Below are 14,839 nucleotides of genomic sequence, written 5' to 3'. Positions count from 1 at the left end.
CAATTATAAACAAAGAGAGGGATGGGAAGGAAGAATGACAGAGAGATACAGAATGTCATAAATTTTCACTTTGTCTTACTTTTGCTCTTACTCTCACTCTTACTGTTTGGATGTATTCAAAGTGGCCGCCATCCTGCTGAAAGTTGATTGGTTTCTGGTTGAAGAACCACTGGAACGCCACATCCAGCGACGTGTCATGTGTTGCCTTGCAGCTCAGCACCACGCTCTCCCCAACAGTCACCTCCACTCTGATTGGGCTAAGCTCCACACGCATGGCCTCTGGAAGCACAAAACTGCTGCACTGTCACCTCAGGCTAACCCAGAGCAGCTGAATTTTAGTGTGACATTGCCAGAGCAATTATCAAAACGCAAAACCAACCTGGGAAAGAACACTCACCTTTCAACGTTAAATAGCCTGCTTAGTTCTGATCTGGACAGTGCACAATACACTGTGGGACAGAGGCCTTTACACTATTAAACTGTGTCCTTGTAATATGATTCTTGAATCTGAGAGCCCTTGGTTCACGGTTGAGTAAGCACGATAAATTTCCTGGCACCCGAGCAAAGGTGGGAGGAAAAAATGACATTGGGGACTGTTTACTAGTGGCCGACTTGTGCTAATTTGGCAGAAAATAAAGGCCCCCAGGGCATCACCTACCTTTTACCCACAGTATGGCAGTCATCTCTGCTGAGCCCAACTGATTCTCTGCCCGACACACATAGCTCCCCTCATCCGCTCGGCTGGAGTTAACAATTCTCAGAGTGTTGTTCCGTAACAACATAATCCTACAAGAAAGGACACAAAAATCAATAGCGGTATGAGAAACAAATTCACGTACAAACAGTTGCACTACAAGTTCAGCCATGAGGTTATGTGTTCACAGTTGTGTCAGGTTACAAGAACACTGATACTCAAAGGGGATGAGAATAACAAAAACAAACAAACAAACAAAAAAAACTAACTAAATACAAACTGCTCAGATATTCTTAAAATAATCATCCACAAGAGATTGCAGTGGGAAACAAATATTTTGTTTATAGCTTGCAACTTATTATCAGTGAAATGAAGGACAAAAAGCATCTGACAGCAAGTTGTTTGCGTTATGAAAAAGCTCAGAGGACTGAGGGATGTGATGTTGAGAACAGTGATTGCATTTGTAGTCTAACCTTCAACAAGGAACTGTGGAAAACATACCAATGTACCAATGGACTAACAAACCAGATAATGCAGACATAAGTAAGTAGCTATATCTTGAAGGCTGAAAACACATGCTACTCCAGATCCAGGTGAGGGTAAAAGGGACAAATATTCAGTAAATGGAAAAAAGTGACACCAAAGCACTGACATCGAGAACAACAACAACAACAAAAAAAAAAAAAGCCCACAGTATTTCTCTGACTTTAAATGTGGGTACAGTGATGCACAATATCTCATCTTGTGCCTTTACAATAACACCACAGGCAACCAATTGTGTAATTACAGTACAATTTCGAATTGATTCAAGGAAAAATGGCTGTGAGTTTGTGGAGAACAGAACAGGGCATGGAATAAAATAAATCTTATGGTTCTGTCTTGCTCTGCATCCCCATTTCCATAAATCTAAAAAAAATGGTGCATTCATCACTCACAGCACTCATGAATTCACCTGACAAGCCCCATGTATTGCTGCTTTCAATGAATCCAAAAGGCAAAATATGTCAAACCACACTGAGCTGTCGTCCTGGGAAACACAAGTGTAATAGAGAGAAAAAACAATCCCACGTCTGCATTCATAAGCAGCCCCTTTTCCAGCTGAAGGACACTAACAATATGGCATTAACACCCGACTTGTATATAACAGCTGGAGAGGTAAGTGCTTGACATCAGATTGTAGAGAATGTAACTTTTTCCAACGACACTGGGAGCAGGTGTGTGAGTAGACGGCCACAGAGCAGGAATCACACAAAACTACAACATTGTGAGTCATGCTGCAAGCCCCCCCCCAACAGCGAGTGCAAACCGCTGTTATTCAAAATATAAAAAAAATTATATCACATTTGATTTGGCTTGCAGAGTTGCAGATGTATATTCGCAAAGTTATTCCTTTTTTTTTATCATTACAAAAACAATTTCATCTCAAATCAAACAATCAAAACAATGGGTGGGATGTGAGGGTTTCTTGTCTTTTAATTTAATTCATATTGCCTGGCATCTATATTTATTTAGACTTACACTAAGCTCTTCCAGCTCCTTCATCATAGGCGAGGTGATTGAAATTGGCAACGAGAAACTCATGAAGGCGTGACAAAATCTTGCCACACATAGCCAATTCAGAGGCAATCTGCAGCCAGGAGACATTTTTCAAATTAGGGAGGAAATTCACATGCGACAAGGACACTGAGGCAGAAAGGACAAGACAGGGACTGCTGGGTATACAGAATATGCAAATGAATTCCACCTTTGGAAATTTTAAGGCACCATTAGAAGTTCACAGCAATCATACAGCATTTGAGCATACGTAAATATATGTATGCATGCATATATATGTACTAACCTGAAGCAAGGTTTCAAGTTATCATCCATACAATACACATTTTTATATGGCTTTAGAAACAAATTGCATTTTAAAACATTTTGGAATTTTTGTACATGAAATTGCAAAATATACACCATTCAGTGTTTTTAGTCTGTGCTTTTCAATTAAGTCTGCCATGTATTTTCAAACTAATGGGATTAATACTTTCTATTTGAGAGACAAAAGCCCCGAACATTAGTGGAAATCCATGTTAATTACGAGCCTTCATTAAGTCAGCACAGCTGTCAATGCCAGATAAACGTGAAGCTGTTTCGATCCCTCCTCTGTTCTTCCAAGAACAGGATGTCCCTCCATCCATAAACTCTTAACTTTGCTATAGGTAATGGCAGAAAATCCTTACAGGAGTCACCCTGGCTAAGACCTGAAAACACATGACTCCTCTTGTTTGTTTTGGATTTTTGTGATAGATATCACCCTTTCACAAGGTTGATCTCCAGCTGAGCGATGACCCCCATCCCTACAGGCATGCAACTTAATATTACCTGATTCATTAATTCACCGTGGTACTGTTAAGTTGCAACAAACATCCATTTAGGGTGTCAATCTCTAAGAGTTTTTGATTATAAAATCACAACATATATGAGCTCAAGAGGAATCTGTGAGCAATTACTGATTACTGAACATTTTTAAATCATGACCAAAATGAACTACACGCTGCATGTGTGTGTGTGTGTGTGTGTGACATGAATAAATATGTCTGTGTGACTGACTATATATGTGCACACAAGCAAACACACACACAGACGCATTATACACACATACAGAATGCCAATGTATAATGGCACTTAAGTTGAACGATAAATTACTCTGCATGGAGAGATGAACTAGTTTCTTACCCAATATTTTTTCTGGATTTTTTTTTTCCTGCTCTATTAAGACACAACTTCAGATAAAGTCAGATAAAAACAAGACTGGGGCATTCAGACAAGTATGAATCTCCCTGTCATGTATGCCGACAACACTGAAAAATACATTTGCAACGGTTTGACAAATACCTCAAAGACTTTATCAGATCCAAATAAGTCAGGATCGTAAATCACCATTTTAGGACAACACATTCACTAACTTATCCTCATCCATCATTTCCACTGAAGCCAGCTCTTTTAAGCCAAAATTACTTCTGAGGACCGTTTTCCTACTCTCTAGATTTGCACGTACCTCTGATTTGATAATTTTACACTAATCTCTGAATACTGTCCGTTTGTCTACCTGTTAGAGGTTTTCAGATATTAAGAAAGCGTGACACTTGGAAGATCTGATTATCAACTGGATGCCCTTGCTATGAGGCTGTTGAACAGACTGCTGAATCTTAGCTGATAAACAAAGGTCCCACTCTTTCGCTCTAAACTTGGGATGCTTAACAGTGACTGATAATTTCAGTGGTGTCGCTCAGCGTGATTGATGGACCCTCGCTTTGCTCAGCCCCCTCTAGGTACCATGGAGAGATGTTTCTCATAAAAGATGATGTATCAAACTGCATGTGAATTTCAAATGCAATTGTAGGGTCTGAATTGTCAGCATCTGTGAGAAAGAGGTGGGGTTGAGTGTGTGTCTCCAGAGCTTTGCCAGTACCTAAGGTGTTTTATTTTAGCCGTGACACTTAATTTCAGTTACAGTAATGAAACTGTGATGTGTTACAACGAGACATGTATACAATTCCTCAAAGGCCTGAGCTAGAATGCTAACATTTGAATTTATGTCATGTAACTATGATGAAAAACAACATAAAGATATTGAGTGAGGCAAACTTTTCATGACTTCATACATATTTTACAGGGCAATTAACTTTCTCTTACAATATTCTCCTCTCTAAACTGTGCAGAGGGGGAAAAAAAAAAAAAAAAAAAAAAAAAAGCTCTGGTACTATTTATATCCAACAGCTAGCAAATCTAGCACTGCCTTCAAAGAAAATGTACACAGTCTATCCCAGTGATAACAGCAAAAATTAATCCTTGCTCCAAAGTATAAATGTCTAAAACATTTCAAAGGTTTAATTTCAAAACCCTGCTATTTTCACAGCTTTTTGGATGCACAATAATGGGATAAGGGCAGATCAATACTTCAGTGACTTTTCCTTATCTTATGCATGCTTCACATACTCCAATCCTTTTCTAACCCACATTCTGGCCGAGCACATCGCCATTGACGCTATGGCATAATGCAATTTACAATTCTAAAGATGTGTTAAACAGCAGAGATCTGCTACATTGTTTATAGAGAATGATCTATTTCTGGTTATATTGGGCCATTGCAGACAACGTTGCATATATAATGCACTGTAACCCCAAACAGACATTTTCAGTGTGTGCAATTTCTCCATTGTATATTTTTCTAATTTTGAAAAAGAGCTTGCAATTTTTATTATGGTGCTATGAACTCAGCACGCGCTGTTAGATTCACTGTGGATTGCTTGAGGAGAATACGGCATCCCTTTGCCTATCAGGCTCTCACAAAAAAAGCATGCAGATGGAGAAACTCACCTTTAATTAACAAATAACCCTAAAACTTTCCTTATTGCATGGACCATTATAACTGACACATCCAATGAGATAATCGGGTATAGAAAAAGCTGCTTCTCAAGCGTGACGCGTGATGCTTGTAAAGAGCTGGTGTACCTTTTATTTGGCTGTATCCTTCTGTCTCCTCTCTTCCATATTATCCTTGGTTTGGGCGATGCTCTGGGTTTGCATTCGATTGAAACGTCTTTTCCAAGCGTGGCGATGACCCGTATTGGATTGGGGACAAAAACGGGTGCAGACGCTGTTGTAAGACAAGCACATGACATTTTAATTTGTGTTTAAAAATGAATAAATAAATAAAATCTACAGAACATCTTGTGATGTTCTCCCAGGTCGTGACGCCTGACAAAAGCTGATTACTTAAATTATTACTGACAGACTAGAGAACAATGAAAACAAATTCTAATGTTGGTTTGTGGCTGCTGTTGTACATCTTGTGTCTGTAGTTGGCTAGTTTTTTTGCTTCTGAGTTTGTTTTTGACTTGTTTTGCCACCTAGTGGTAGAAGAAAAAAAATAATGCACTTTTCAATATTATAAATATATTCACTCCACTTTTTCATTTGTGTTATTTCAGAAATATTAAAATCATTTTAAAAATTGCTACCAGGTTTGTATACTGACCAAAATACTTCATTTTAAAGATAACTTGCCTTTCCACAATATATTCAAGAGCATTTTTCTATTCATAATTTATAAATAAAATGCCTTTACACACACAGTATAATGCAACATACTTGGCTTTAATTTGGAGCTAATTCAGTATTCACTACAAATATATAAATATGTATTGTGCTGTGAAGCCTAATTGCTTCTTGTTAATGATGTCATGGGTGGTTGGTTTGAACTGCTTAGAGGAAAATTGTTTTTAACCCATATTAAACCAGGCTGCCTTGGTTAATTATAAATGCGAATACATCTCTAACAATTATGGGTCACTCATAAGAACAAATGAAGTAGTTATGGTCTAAATAAGGCTAACGGCGTTAAAGCGGGTGTACTCCTGGTGGAGAGATGTTTTACACTTCAAGGCCATTTACTAGCTGCCGGGCTTTGTCAGCTGTGATTATTCAAATCCTGAATGATGCTTTGTCCCTGACATTATACACAATGACAATTCAATCTCATCTGTAGCTACAGGCTGACCCTCTTCCCGGTAACACTTGTGTCTTTGAGCCTGAGTAGTTGCCTGAGTGGCAGAGTTCCCCCTGGACAGGAAAAGCAAGACGAAACAGAGCAGTTGCTGTGAGTATTTGTTTTAATCAAAATAAGAGCAGTCCTGGAGCTGGTAGCACCAGTAGCCTTATTGCTTCCCCTGCTGCCCTCCCAGAAGAGCTGGATCTGGGACAAGATCAGAGACATGAGGGCAGCCGGTGCCCCCATGTAGCCTCCAGTGATCACTCATCTTCAGCCCGTTATTAGCAATGTAATCTGTCCTGATAGTGTTTGCTTGTGGACATCTCCACAAAGCACAGGTCACTAGGATGAGATGCCTGGGGGGTATAGTTATGAAAACATTCATCACCGCCTTCCAAATATCATCATTGTGGCTATGAAGCTACAAAAGGCAAAAGCATCCCCTCCTTAGCTCAAGATGAAGCTTATTAAATCTATAACTTTTGAGTTTTGCAGACAATACTGTGAAATAAAGTCAACTAAATGGTGATCATTATACTCAGATTGCAATATGATGGTTTTGGGGAAAACAACAAAAAAACAAAAAAAAAACAAACAAACAACCCTCTGTCTTCTTGCAGTAAGATTTTGAAAATGCCACAGACTTCCTTCAAAAAAGGGCATGCCACACAGACAGTAAATCAAACTGTCCCTCAAAGAAACACGAAAGGGGAATAGGTGTCACCAGATGTGTCCCAGTATAGAAAATGACAAGGAGAAAATAGTGCATTAACACAAAACAGTGAACAGCCATTCAGTATGACTGCTGTGTTTTCAGCCTGAAGCGTTAAAAAGATGAAAAACACTGTTTCTTTGACTTTCAACGTCACCGAACTCTCAAGTACTTGCAATACATACACAAAAAAGGACACCGGCAATCTGTGAGTTGACAATTATGGATAACAATAATTGATTATAGAACAATGATGGCACTGACTAATAAAAAAAAAAAAAAAAAAAAAATCTGGTGAAAGTCATATCCAAAGTGAAGGTTTGTTTTCTCTAAGTAATGGGGATTGCAATGTAGTCTGTGCTTTGATGACAAACAATAGAGCTGAGATAAAACCCTAATGGAGTCATTAAACTCCATCAAAGAAACCATTGATGTCTCTCCTCTAGTGTTTGCTCCCATTAGTATAAATCTATACCTAGAAGTCATTGCTTTTTATTCTCCTCAGGATAATGTATAACTGTTCAGGACTCTTTGACTTGACATGTGCAGACACCTCACTGAATATAACCATAAGGGTCCTTCTTTTATTCATGCCGTCCACTAGCATGGTTAAATCAGGGACCATTGATTGGCAATCAGCACACTGCACAGTTCTCCATTCACCACATGCAATTCAATCTACTTTACCTGTCAGCCACTATCTTATTCAATATGCAATATGTAAATGTATTCTTTGCAGAGACTTGAGAAATATACCTGACAAAGCATAAAAAACACTTTATAAAATTCATTTTTCCTTCCAGTGTTTTTCATCAAACTATAAACCAAACGTGTAAATACCTAAAATCTTCAGCTCAGCATTGGAGTAAATGGCCCCGTATTTATTTTCAGCAACACACTGGTACATTCCCGAGTCCGTCTGCTGCACTTTGTGAACGATCAGGTCTCCATTCACTATTTCAACATGACCCTGTAACGAGAAGGAAAGTATCAAGAGAGCGCATGTCTGAATTAGCATATGCATGATTTTGTGCGTAACGAATGTGTACTTCCATAGGGAGAATTCAGACGATTTCGTGGTGCAATCAACAAAAGGAGTGGGCAGTGTGTAGTGAGGAGGATACCTGGGATTTCAAGGGCAAACCATTACGAAGCCAGCGATAGGTGGGCCGGGGCCTCCCTGTGGCCTTGCACTCCCATTGGAGCTTCTCTCCACTATCCATCTGAGTATCATTAATCATTTTGACCCACTGAGGGAGGGCTTTAAGAAAGGGTAAAAAAAGATATAAGGTTAATTAATATATCCTTCAAACACACACAAGACACAAGTGTGACTGTTCATACTTGGGGGGGAAAAAAAAAAAACAGAAACCAAACAGCACGCATTTCACTTACTGGATGCAATGCAATACACAAGTAACCAAAAAACTCAAACATTACAACATCAACGCTAAGAGTTACTCATTTCTTAAAAGCAACTTTCGTTATTAGTTTGAGTCTTTTGTATGACTTTTTTTTGTGTACTGCCTTCTCATGCCACACATTTAATTTGTTTTTAGTTTTGATCTGACTTTAAAACCTAATGCCCTTTAACCGCGAGGAACTTGTAGAAAATGGAAACTTATTCTAATGAGATGAGCTGCCTCGCAAGTACAGTAGACATCCCCAAAATGCAAGGGAATTAAATGCAGTGCAAGGATCAGGACTGAAATTTGTTCAGGATCAAAGTGACCTTTTAAACCAGTTTATCATTTTATCTCAAACTCGCTTTCCTGTGAATTCAAGGTTTAGCCTTGCCTTGAATTAATTGAACTGGGCTCCTGATCGAAGATTAAAGTTGCTGCATGAAATTTCTTTCATTCATTACCGTTTTTCTGTTCCTAGGTTCACAGGGGGTGCTGGAGCCAATCCCAGCTCACACTGGGTGAGGGGCGGGGTCACCCTAGACAGGTCACCAGCCCATCACAGGGCCAACACACAGAGACAGACAACCACTCACAATCACACTCAGACCTACGGACAATTTCGAGTCACCAATCAGCCTCAGCATGATATATTTGGTTGAAACCAGAGTATCCAGAGGAAACCCACAGAGGGGAGAACCCACGACCTTGTTGTTTGTGAAACAACCGTGCTAACCACTATGCCGCTATGCTGCCTGCATAAAATGTGTTTGTCCTTGACTATTTTGGTTAAAAAAAACTCTTATGTATCAGCAGAATTCTAGTCAAAATCGGGCATGTCAAGATTCCAGACTTCAGGTGTCAATGAATTTCCATAGTTCCTGATACAAAATTTGTCATCAGAGTATAGAACAGAGAAGAACGCTGCTATGTTGACCCAAACAAGATGATGTTAGCTTTTGTGAAAGTCGAAAGTAGATGTGAATGTTTGTATCGAAGATGATGCGTTTGAACTCTTTCCTCCTCTTTTCATTTGATACATTCTGTGGCATTGTTTGTCTATACCTTTTTCTCGATAATCAGTGAAAAAATACATTATTTTATATTCTCAAGGCATGATTGTCTGTGGCAGATCTGTTTTTGCTTCTGCAATTTCATGTGTTGTAATTGTTTACTGTGTCCATGAACATGACCCTTTTTCTGCTTGCATTGAATGGTTCACGTGTGCCAAAGTCAAACTAGACAACTGCCTTTCCTGTGGGTTTGCTTGTGTTTCAAAGCTGCAGCCAGAGTTCTTGTCCGACTCCACAAACTTCATAGAATGTCTGTCACAACTAGAGATCTGAACACTGTACGGACTGTACGTGCTGTCTCCTCATCTTATATTCTCTTTTCGTCTACTAGGTCTTGCATATGGTTGGGCATTTTCAATTTTTGTACATTTATGAGAATATAAAATTCACAAGGGCCTTTTACTAGGACTGGCTCATTCTGTCAGTCTTGTTTATAGGAGGGAATGCTAATCGGTCTGTCAGGAACCGAGCCTTTTTTTTTTTTTTTTAAGATGCTTTTATGCTCAGATGGGGCATTTATGGTGACATCAATACATATTGAGTTGTAATTACCAAATTTTATTGCTTAAAGTTTCCATGCGGATTTCAGAAAATTTGTTTCATTGTTCTGTCAGCGGTATAAATAGATTGGTGTGTGGTAAAATACGTGCAAATGATGCACCTAAGGGTGTATCGTTTTGTGTAGAAAACGTAAAAACAATGAATTGCTTTCCCCTCGCACTAACATGCCGAGCGCATTCTTTGCTGTTCTTTGTGTACAGCACCTTCTGTAGAGCGCTTTTTTTGTGCGGTTTGATTGAATGATTCTGGAGAGGAAGGTCTCCCTCACAATGAAAGTTCACACTACCAGCTGACCTGTGTAAATTACATTTAGTGTGAGCCTGCTACAAATTAGGCTCCCTATTCTCCTTGTGATGTCAACAGAATGGAGGTGGCCAAGAAGTGCAGGGCCCTGGAAATGTGTCCTCCCAAGGCCGAAGCGGTCCGTTATCTTGCCGCAGATAAAGAATGGAAGGCATGCAATTTCTTCAATAAGTTTATGATCACAGGCAGAGCCAGTGATTCATCAAGTTTACTGGAACCTCACAATGGTTAGAAAATGTAAAACTGCTCTTAACTGTGGTCAGTGTGCCCGACAGAAACATGATAAATATTCATACACACTATTATGAAAACATAAAAGTGATAACACTCAGTGTTTTATTGGATGTTTAAGGTGATAAGCATAGATGTGGTGAAATATTTTTGCCTTATATCGAAGCTAAAAACATTACAATTTACGTATAAATGTATTTTGGTGCTAAATTTTTGGTAATTGCTATAACAGTTTATATTATATAATCAGTAAGTTCATACATTTAAATGGAAGCAAATTGTAAATTCACAGAGTATATATCCAATACCTTGCATATAAAAAAAAAAATAATAAAAATAAACTAAAATAACTAAAAACATATGAAAGCACCTGGCTTGGAACAAAAGACAAAATTTTCAGGGTGTCAGACATGCCCTACTTAGAAACAGATCATTTATCACCATGAATAAAACTTGTTCATGAATTATCTGTGATGGGTGTATAATTAGTCTTTGGACTGTTCAGCAGATTTGCAGAGGGCAGCACCGGTCTCCAGCCATGAGACTTGAGAACTATTTCACTTGCAAAGATTGAATCAGAAAAAATAAAATAAAATGAAAACCGCATGACCACCAGAGTAGTTTCTGAAAAAGTCAAAAAGTAGCTTGGATAGGTTTGGATAACACTTTACGACAAATCCTGGAAAGCAACATGCCAACAAGTTGTTTTTTTTTATGCTACATAAGCTTAGCATGGCTGTAGAAAAGTGAAATGTTGAAAAAGAAAGATGAGTACTCACTGTACACTTGTAGATGCCCTTTGAAAGCTGTGCCTCCTCTTGGGTTCTCAGCTTTGCACTCATACGTTCCTGAGTCCTCCAGCTGTATGGTGGGAATCTCCAGCACAGCCTGGGACTTCCGAAGCCTTGCTTTCTTCGGGATGTTGCCATTTATCTTCCTCCATGTGATTGTCGGCACTGGACTATGAGAGAAGTAATATGACGTACTTAACACAGTCTAAGAGAGGAAGAAGTAATTACACTATGCAATATATGAGCTGCATTTTTTTCTTTAAAATAAGAACATTACCACGAAGGAGGGCGAATCCATATAGACTCACTGATGAATCTGTCATCTGAATGACCTTTCAATAACAGCTACAATTACTGCGGGTAGTTTCGGGTTACCTCAATGATAAAATATATAACATTATAACATCAAAAAGGATAGATTCTCTCTACCTAGCCTCTTGGGGAGAACATAAAAAATCCAATTTAAACCTTTTACGATTTCTGAGATTTCTTCTAACTGTTACACATAATACTTTATCAATTTATTGATTCTACGTATACCTTGAGTGAACAATTCGTGGCTAAGGTTGCTGCGGTTGTAAACATAATTTTTGCAATTTCAGGAAATCGTTGCGGGCATATTTGTATTGCTGAGTACATTATTATGAAAAGAATAACTATCAAATCGATAAAATGTAACTGTTATTTGCAGAGTTTCAAATCATAAAATTACTTTAAAGATAACATTTAACTGTAGCATACATCACTAATAACCACATATATCGGAAGTCTTCAATGTTCAATTATGAAATGACACACCGTGATGCCTATTGCATACTTATGAATCATTAACCTTTTGACCACTAATGATGTATTTACTGTACAATATCAGCCCCACATTATACCCCAGGTTTCACGGAAACACTGACAATATTCCAATCGGGTTATTTCAACAGCCAGAGTGAGTTTTATGATTAGTTTACGAGCAGAGTCATCTATTCTAGCTTATTCATGGATTGTCCTATAGTTCCTTATGATAGATGACTAGAACATGCAGAGAATGTCTCACTATGCATTCAGTATCAGTAATGTGCTCTTGTATGACAACTTGAACTGACAGGTCTTTGAAAGATGGAAATGTGACACCATGCAAACCTCTAGTGAACCCATCAATCATTTAGCCAAGATGGAAATGTTACATCCCTGAGCTTTTTTTTTTTTTTTTTTTATCTGTTCTAAATTCACAAGGACATCGAAGCAGTCCAAGCCATAACACCTCAAATTAGATTCAGAGCATGTTTTATATCAAAGTTTTTTTTCCCCATTATCATTTTTTTTATTTCATTTTTTATATTTATGTAGATAAAGGGATACATGGTTTCAATATTTTCTTTTCCTTTCTTTTCTCTTCTTTGAATTGTTAACTCATTACCTTAAAACATGCATTTAGGTTAATGCCAGAGAGTGTGAGGGAAAATCACAAATTATAGTCAGTAGTTTCCGATTAATTCCACTTACTGGAGCCTGGTTATTTCTGCACAGGAGGTTCTCATTATGGAGGAGGTCATTATGTCGTGAATTTGAAATTGGTTGTTTATTTTTATTATTATTTTTTAATGTAATAAGCCAAATATGATAATGAAGTCTAAAACTATCATGATATTTAGACTTTTAATTTTTATTCATGAAACATGTTTTTAAAAAAATAAATATATTTAATTGATGAACTTTTTTTTTTTTTTTTTACAGTGATTAGTGAATATTTCCATTTAGACACAATACTGTAGAACTCTCTCCATCACCTACAGTAGGACTGCATGACTTGCAAAAAAATAAATAAATAAATAAAATAAATAAATTGTATTGCAATCATCTTGGCAGATATTGCCATTGGGATATGTGATATGCAATTTCAGCTGCCCTGATCGGTTTTACAATTTATTGTCACAGAGGGAAAAAAAAAAAAAATCACATCAATTTTGAATCTTGTTGAGGCTTCCACCAAAACGCATATTACTTGACTTGACTTGTAGGTTTGGGCATCATCTGTGCCACTGCCCACAGCTTCACGTGTACGACAATGTTGTGACATTTTAGCAACTTCAAAAAAAAAAAAAAAATAAAATAAAAAAAATAAAATAAAATCCAGCTCCTGCAATTTGGGTATTGCAATTGGCCACACTGCAATTTTGCTTGTATATTTATGAACGGTGCAGCCCTACCAGTTTAAATTGTAATTGTGTGTCGAATCAACAGCAACAAAAAAAGATTCCATGCACTATATACCGAGGACAGAATCTGGGGCCTGGCTCCAGAATGCAGTTATGAAGCACTTCCTTACATGCTACTGATGGAGAATTTTACAAGAGACCTTTGCTCCAAATGAAACTCCTGACTGGCCAGTGAACACAGCTAATCTATAGAGACCTTGAGGCTGGAACATGAGGCTAAATCTTCTGGAGTCTATGGCAGGATTTCAGTATGTGCTCACAGGAGCAGCGGCGGGCAGGAAGGAATAGACACACTCCCGTTCAGAAACTGGAAACTCTGCCTGTCAGTGTCTTCTGCTGGCATGCACTCCCAAACCACAAAGGCCTGGCCATTCTGGTTGATTTAGCAAAGCTTGCAAACTGAGTATTTTACAAATACACATTGTGAATGTGCTGCACATTGGAGTTGATGTTAAGTGTTACAGTTTTCAATTTAAGAAAATGCCCATAGGCAAGCTCTGAAGATTACATCTTAATTAGCACACAACTGCTGTACCCTCATCTGGACTGGTTCCATACTAAAGGTTCAAAATTAATTCTAATACAAGAGAATGGGTTTGCCTCAGATCATTAACATCTAAATATTATCACATCATTAGTCCATTTGATTTGCTCTCGATTTCTTGGTACCTTTAGGAAACTAAATTTTTTGGTAAACGAGAATGTATCTGAAACATAAAAGCACACATTTCCTATATGAACAGAGTAAAACAACTGTCAGACATTATAGCATTAACCACAGCAACATAAAATGTGTTTTCATTAAGAGGCACTCTGTTGCTGCTGATAATGTGGTCCATGTGCTCCTGTGTAGCTCTATGAGGAAAGTAACAGCAAAGGGTTCAAGAGTTTGATTCCCTCTGGGGTCACTGAAGCTGAAAGTATATCTACTACTCCAGGGCAATTTGGATGAAAGCATCCACGGCACGCCACATAATATATTTTAAGTGGAAATGAGTGGGAGAATGTGTAACCCAGCAAATATACAAAGCTCTCTGAACTACAGTGAACTACATAGCCCTGCATCCCTTGCAATGAATACAGCTATGGCTGCACGCACACAGCTTCTTAGAAATCAGTTTATTAAGACAGGGTTTCAAATTAATTTTTTTTTCATTAACAAATAGTACATCACTGCTAACAGGTGGCTATAATCATTCATGTTGCCAATCGTCATTATCTTTTACGAACAACAACAAAAATAAAAAGTGTAGTAACTGTTTTGCCTCCACTTGTGATGAGGCAATGGAACCAAAATATTGTCCATAAGGTGTGTGGGTTGACTG

General features: G+C 38.1%; 1 protein-coding gene across 1 annotated transcript in view; it reads right to left on the bottom strand.

Moving 5' to 3' along the window:
- cntn5 (contactin 5) overlaps nt 1-14,839 on the bottom strand; it is a 54,259-nt gene that overhangs the window by 16,806 nt on the left and 22,614 nt on the right. The window contains exons 7-12 of the mRNA XM_029517626.1: nt 11,293-11,474; nt 8,067-8,203; nt 7,783-7,912; nt 5,192-5,336; nt 659-786; nt 104-279 (exon numbers count right to left, since the gene is read on the bottom strand). Coding sequence (XP_029373486.1) covers nt 104-279; nt 659-786; nt 5,192-5,336; nt 7,783-7,912; nt 8,067-8,203; nt 11,293-11,474 — 898 coding nt within the window. The remainder of the gene's footprint in view (nt 1-103; nt 280-658; nt 787-5,191; nt 5,337-7,782; nt 7,913-8,066; nt 8,204-11,292; nt 11,475-14,839) is intronic.

The sequence above is a fragment of the Echeneis naucrates genome, chromosome 13 (genome assembly GCF_900963305.1).
Source record: "Echeneis naucrates chromosome 13, fEcheNa1.1, whole genome shotgun sequence".
Lineage (NCBI taxonomy): Eukaryota > Metazoa > Chordata > Actinopteri > Carangiformes > Echeneidae > Echeneis > Echeneis naucrates.
Note: the sequence above shows the minus strand (reverse complement) of the source record. Positions and strands in the feature narration are given on the sequence as shown.